The 7,336-nt window shown below is 43.4% G+C and overlaps 1 protein-coding gene across 1 annotated transcript; it reads left to right on the top strand.

The window, feature by feature from the left end:
• Window positions 1-255: 255 nt before the first annotated feature.
• Window positions 256-4,431, top strand: LOC309574987 (basic helix-loop-helix transcription factor scleraxis-like; the record flags this gene model as incomplete). The annotated part of the gene is made up of 2 exons (XM_082285072.1): window positions 256-705; window positions 853-4,431. 2 exons carry the CDS (start codon window positions 256-258, stop codon window positions 901-903), a joined length of 501 nt encoding a protein of 166 aa, XP_082141198.1. The 3' UTR covers window positions 904-4,431.
• Window positions 4,432-7,336: the final 2,905 nt, after the last annotated feature.

Genomic DNA, 7,336 nt, shown 5'->3' with positions numbered 1-7,336 from the left:
GGTCGCACCGGTGTTCGCGGGCGCGCTGTTCCCGCGGGGAGCCGCAGACAAGGCCCCCCCGCCCCGGCAGCGGGAGGAGGAGGAGCGGGGGGTTTCCGCGGAGCCGGTGCCGAGCCCGGGGCCGCGACAGGTGCGGCGGCGGCCCCCGGCCGAGAGCAGCCGCCAAGCGCGGCCGGCGGGACACGGGGCGAGCAGGGGCGATGCGGCACCTGCCGCGCATAAAAGTGATGGAGCGGCGGGGCGGCGGCGGGCGCGATGCGGGGCGGCGGGGGCGCGGCGGGCGCGGGGCAGGCGCGGGGGGCCGCGGGCGCGGGGCGGCGGCGGCGGGCGCGGGGCGGCGGCGGGCGGCGGGCGGCGGCCAACGCGCGGGAGCGGGACCGCACGCACAGCGTCAACACGGCCTTCGGCGCCCTCCGCAGGCTCATCCCCACCCGCCCGGCCGACCGCCGCCTCTCCAAGGTGGAGACGCTGCGCCTGGCGTCCAGCTACATCTCGCACCTGGCCAACGTGCTGCTGCTGCAGCAGCGCCGGCAGGACGAGGCGGCGGCCACCGAGCAGCCCTGCCCGCAGCCCTGCCCGCAGCCCTGCCCGCAGCCCTGTCCGCAGCCCGCTCAGCCCCCGCAGCCCCCGCAGCCCTGCTCGCCACCAGGCGCCTCCGCGCCTCGGTCCATCTGCACCTTCTGCCTCAGCGACCAGCGGCAGCGGGTAAGGGCCGGCTTCCGCACGCCTCTCTTGGAGCTCTCTCCTGGGGAGGGTGGTTATTGGTAGCCCCCGCAGGTTTGGGATTGACCCAAGCAACGGTTCAGTGCTGTCCTTGGTGCCTCCTAACCTGTGTTTTTGTCCCTCGAACAGCACCGAGAAAGAGAGAAACAATCAACTGGTCCTGCCGTAACCGGACTCTGAACAGGCTGAGGGTCTCTCACCGCTCCTGCTCTGACTGTACCACTGCTCTGGGTAACATCGCCTCACTCATGCTGCATGTTTACGTTTAAATAGCACAGTCCTAAAAGAGTTACTTTTTAAGCCTATGCACTTTGTTTCATACGGTGAGAGGTTTATTCAGGGTGTTTTGCAAATGAAATTCATTGCCTCTGTTAAGACGGTTGCACCTGGTGCGGCAGCTATTTTAGCGCGAGAAATGTTAAACCTCAGCAGCCAAGCCCTGATCCTGATGCCTCCTAAACCTGTGTCGCATGATGAAACTTGAACTTCCAAACACACAGTGTCCCCTGTCAGGGGAAGCTATCATGAACACGCCGTGCCCTCCGCCTCCAGCCCAGCCCGGGCTGCACGCAGCGTTGCCGCCCACTCCTCCAGCCGCACGCCAGTCCTTGGGGACAGGGGCTGATGCCGACAGCTGACATGCTTGAGAGGTCTCAACGATGCAGGAAGATTATTTTGAGGTGTTCACACAAAGTCGGAAAACTTCCAGTGAAAGCAGCACCGTTGGCTGTGCGCAGGCACAGCAGCCCAGCGGCACGGGACATAGCCAGCGCAGGAGAGGAAAGGGGAGAAGTGCAGTGTAAGCGAAGCTCTTTTCTTATTAACACTGCGAGTCATGCCAGTCCTTTAAATAGCACGGGATACTCCTAAATCTGTCTGGCAAGCACGGGGTAGGAGGGTTTCCCAAGGGCTTTTACCCATCACCCAGGTCGTTCCCAAATTGTGCCTGTACATCACTGAGGTTGTTTATCTCCCCTCAGTTTACTAACTTGAATATTTTTTTCAGAAGTAACTCTAAAAGGCAAATAAGCATGTTATGTTTTCAGTTTTGGACATTACTGAAACAGCAGGCTAAAATCTTAAACCCCAGTAATGCTGGATTCTAAGAAACACAGAGATAGATTAATTTTGCAATGTTTTTATAGCTATTTATAATATAATTAATTAGGCTTCAATTAATCTTAACTTGTTACCTTGGGAGGCACTCTGTACTCTTTTAAAAGCTTGGTAGCTGTGCCACTCTGAGAAGTGCTGCAAAGAAAACTTGTCTCCTTTTCCCTCCCCTGGTGCCCTCTGTGCAGTGCTCCTGCCTTGCTGCTTTAGCCAAACGTGAGGGCTGAACAAGCAGCCCTGTGTTCACTTTCTTTTCTGTACAGAGTTTTCTCTTCTTCCCCTGCATAAATGCAAAGGAAATTCTGGCAGTCATTATGAAGAACTTGGGAAGAGCAAGGTTGTGGTGTACTGCTCACACAACTTCATGTATTTAGTTTCCCTTCTCCCCTCCTCAATGCACAGTGACCACCTTTTCTTTAGCACAACGAGGAAAACTCTGCTGTACCTACAGAAATGCAATTAACTCGTCCTTTGAATTCTAACAAAGAAAAACACCCAAGCAAAGTCCCACATCACGTCAGTCTCTTCAGTTATTAAAAGCTACAAGCTGTATTTTCCTGGATTGAGAGTTTTTTTGTTCTTAGAAGGCTTTTATCATCAATCTTTTTTTAACAGGGAACTTTAAATTGCTGCCAGATTATGGTCTTTGCTTTGGCACTGATTCGTGAAGCCGGAACTCTTTACAGCTTCCTACAAAGAGTTTTTTAATTTTTGTGTTGTGTCGGCCTGCGTGTGTGGGTTTAGAGATTTACAAACATCTTCCTGGATTTTTTTTAAATTATTTGAAAACATTTGTATATTAAAAAGTTGTTTGCTCTACAATTAAAGCTGATCTTGCAGTTAGGCCCTGCATTCTCATGAACTCATTAAACCAAAGCATCTGATGTCTTTATAGACAATTAACACTAATTTATTCGTTTAGCTGTATCATTTCATATGATACTCTAAAATGCCAAAACACAAAGCAGTTCCAAACAATTTTAGGAAAATTTTGCATTGAGTATGCTCTGAATTTTGAAATTTGTAAGAAAGACAATAAAATTATTTATTTATATTTTATTAGTTTTAAGAGTTTTTAGTGTAGTTCTTGGCAAATGAAGTATATTTGGATTTAACAGGATATATTTATACTTAGCTATTAAAGGAAATGAGTACAAAATGTGAGGTCCATTTTTGTACCAAAGTATGAGCTGAAAACTCATTACTCTCATGAATAATTTCTACAATCCTCTAGGAGTTTGGTGTTCTCCCTTTAAATGTGATTTTATGTCCCTAGTTTTGTAAAGGGTTTATGCAAAATGCTTTTCAATGACAAAAGCAGGAGCAGGCCCTTGCAACGTGGCCTTCTTCCCTGATTAATGTGGCTCGGTGTAACATTAAATTCTTCTCTCTTTACTCAGGATAAACTGTTGAATTCAGCTGGGCTTGAAGATTTTCTCAGGGTTTCAATTACTAAATAATTCAGGAATTTCAGTAACACTGATTGATCGTGGCAGAAATTAGACCCCAGAGCACTGTGGCCCAAATATTTGTGGTATAGACAGATAATATCTATCTAATTATAACAGTGATTTCTCTGAGGAACATTTATATATACGTGTAACTCTATGTATTTAAATGAGGAAAATTGGGGACAAATCCTTAACTTTGCTGAAATTTATTTGTAATGTAAAATTTCTCTAACCCCAGGAGCAAAAAAAAAAAAATATATATATACAGGATTGAGCTGTTACTCTGTAATGGGTTTTCTATAAATCAAGGGAAAAAGAATTTAATTTCTGGAGACACAGATGAATTGAGGGCTCAGATTGCATGTATAAAGAGCTCATCATCATTAGGTGTTTTATTGAGTTTTTACTGTATGAGCTTGTGTGTCTTTTCAGTCCTATTTTTTTAATCATGGTGCAGCGTTATTCATGGCATGCACAAATATACAAGTCAAAATCTTGAGGGTGTCTGAGAGCAAGTACCTTTCTTGATGGTAAGGCACTGGAATAATGTGAGTTCTTCCAGAGGTGCCAAACAGCCTCTTGTTCTGCAGATACTGGGGTTCTGACTTCTTTGTGAGTGCATTCTGTTTGAGTGTACGAACAGAGGCGTGCCTGATGCCAATCGCAGCTTTGTTTTCCTGTAAACACTTGGCTATTCAATTTACATGATGCATGAATAAAGCAGAAACTGTGAGATATACACCATTTGGTCTCAGATCCTATTAAATTATAGTTAAAATAATCCAAGCATAGTACTTTGTATAAATCATTGTACTTAGCCTGCTACATCACTGTATAAAAACAGAACAAAGTAAAGTGAATAAATCATGTTGTTTGATTTTACTGGTTAAGTTTAAAGAAGCATTTGAAGATAGTTCTTGGTTATTTATGAATTAATCATAATGTAAGTCAAAGTAGTTTCATATGTTGGCTTCTATTTTCATTTCTGTTCTACAAAACAGAAGTTTCCTTTCATGGAAAATCTGCTTCTTTACAAAAATCTGTATTTGTTTGCAAAATGTGATTATATTTGCTAAAATAAACAGTATTTTTGTTACTAATTTAAACAATAAAGTGCAAACACTAAGATGGTCGTTCTCTTCTATAGCCATCTCAAGAGACAAGTATTTAATCTTTTCCTTTACCTTTTTCAAATCTATCTCTACAGGATTTCAGCAGCATATTGACGTGTATGAATGCACCATGTGTGTGCATTGGCAGGAGAGAAGGGAAGTGGGTGGAAAACTTGGGAAAACGAAAAGTGAGTTTCTCTGCTCAGGGCCTGTGCAATATCCTAAGTGCCAAATACAAGAGGAGCTGGAGGGAGGGAAAGGATGGAGGCAAAATGGAGGGAGAAGAAAGGAAGAGGTTGATTTATCAATGGAAGATCATCAGGGCAGACAAGCAAAAGAGCCCAGAGTGTGAGTAGTCCCTGCCATGATTCTGTGCTTTGGCCTGGTGCACTGTGAGACTGTTGGCACTACATTGAAAGAATATCACCATAAATTATATAAAACCTAAACTGACTGCCTAAATACCACCTTCAAAAAGAGAGTAGTAATGTGTTGATTAATAGTAAGAGCTACCGAATTATACAAGGTGAGGAGAAAGAATTTATATAAAATTACCTAAAATAGACAGCATGCTACAAAAGCAAGAGGTCTGGAAGATCTCTTACACCAGGAATCCTTTGAAGATTGAAGAAAAATGTTTCTAAAGAATCAACATGAGGATTGTGGGGGAAGAAGAGAAAATTATTACTGGCATAAAAAATACCATAGAGTTTCATGAAAGCTTAGGGGAGAAAAAAGCCATTACTTAACAGTGAGAAGGACTCACCTGGCTGCTCTGGACATATTTCTTCAAAAACCTTCTCAGAATTTGAATATATGTTCATATCCAGGCAGCCCAGGTTCTTATTTCAGGTGAAATCCTTTAGCTGTTACAACGTAATACAGAGTTTTAGAAACCTTGAAGATTCAGCCCGCACTTGACATTGCACAGCAAGGAGCACAGGCTTCCTCAGGACAGGAAGGAGAAAGAGAAGGCATGGATGAATAAAGAAGAGTAACCAGTAGCCCACCACAGAGGATATTCCCTGTGATGCCAAGAAATCTCCCTCTTTGCAAGGATTTGACATCTTGATGCAAGTAAACTATGGTGCACAAAGAAAGTGATTCCTGTTTTGGTCATAGATAAAATGTAACAAAATAAACTTAAGACAAAAGTTGCTTTAGAAAGGTCTTATCTACTCTCTTTCATTTACTACGTTGACATCACAGTAGTGTTGTGAGGTTTTAATTAACGTTTGGAAATTGCTACGTGTTCTTCCAAAGGAGAAGCCAATACAAATAAGACAATTACACCGAAATGGGTGATGAAACAAGGAAATGATAAAAGTAATTCTACTTGTTACGGCATCTCTCTCCAACATCTCATTGTGCTTCCTTCACATTATTAAAATAAGCCCTACTTTCCAAGCATATGTATGCAGATCATTTTTAAAAACAAAGATTGCAGAAACAGGTAATTCTTTCAATGAGACAGTGGAGCTTGGTGGGAAGGGTAGGCATCTGTCAGGCCCAGATAAGATCAGACAGCTGCGCTCTATCCTGAAAGGATGCCATGAAGCTCAGTTTTCCTAGGGAAATAACATCTTCAGCATGAAAAGCAGCAATGAAGTGAAGTCTCCAAACCAATAAGTAGAGAAAACATGAACTCTCAGAGCTCATTTTAATCTAAAATAGCAACTCTATATGAGGTGAAAAAATGCAAGATGAGAGGAGAACACCTTTTACCAAACAGTAAAAGCTAAAGGGCCGGAGGATCATTTCACTCTATAGTCTCAACCAAATTAATCCTTTATATTAGAAACAAAGGTGACTTTAGCAACAATAATCACTGCAGAGAGCCACTGGGACAGTAAGAGAGCTGGAACACAGGACACCCAGGACAGTCTGTGGGAAGAGGGGTGCTTAAAATGGAGACAAGAAAGCCAAGCAGGTGGAAATCCAACAGCAGTCTCACAACAGGATGGTGGAGCCAGGCTTTCCCAAGGGACACACAATGAAAGTACAAGTGCTGTAAATCACAGGTTGCAACAATATAATCTTTATTTTCTTTTACTTAAGAAAGAATGCTTCTCACCACAAGCACGGTGAAGCACTGGAACAGGACATCCAGGGAGGCCATGGAAGCCTCTTCCTTGGAGAGTCTCTGAACTTCACAGAGCAAGGCCCCAGTTTCATCTAACTTGGAAGTCAGCCTTGCTTTGAAAATGGAAGATGTATTGAATAACTCAAAAGGTCCTTTTCAATCTAGTTTTTCCCATGATTTTATGAAATTATGAGCTTAGGGTTGTCTGGAAAGGAAGTTTGTAGAACAGAATTATAAGAAAAACTTGAAAAATGCAAGGACTTCACAGGAAAAAAACCTATACATTTGGTCAGTGCCAGGATCTATTATTCCAGACAAGATGAGGGACATCCAGATATGCATATCAAGAGGAGAGCAAAAAATATTCCTGGAGAAAGGAGAAAGTCAACAGGCCTATAAGGGGGATTTCCAGAAATAGAAACAATCAGGGGCACGGGCCTGTTTCTATCAGAAGGACCTCTCAAATCTGAATTATTAAAGAGGTTTTATATATTTGTTTGGAAGATGGTTAAATTTACAGGTGACAACTTTGGAGGGATGATTAGAATCAGATATTAACTCATAGAAAAATAAAACAAGAAATGTTCTTTAAAAGATGCATTTCAATGTAGAAATGTAGGTAGTGCCACACCTGGCAGGAATAACACAGCACACAAAACATATGATGGAAAACGACAGGCAGAAAATTATTTTTGAGGTGTTGCATATCGCAAGCATGACAAGCCTTTGCAAGAAAAACAAAGCCCACACTGGGTGCATATTTCACTAAGACCCCTTTTGGAAATATTTTCTATAATTATTACAACTTCCCTGAGTTCTGTCTGAAATGTCTGGCTAGGTGGAAAATCTGTTAA

This window comes from Coloeus monedula (assembly GCF_965178545.1).
Source record: "Coloeus monedula genome assembly, chromosome: 7".
Lineage (NCBI taxonomy): Eukaryota > Metazoa > Chordata > Aves > Passeriformes > Corvidae > Coloeus > Coloeus monedula.
Note: the sequence above shows the minus strand (reverse complement) of the source record. Positions and strands in the feature narration are given on the sequence as shown.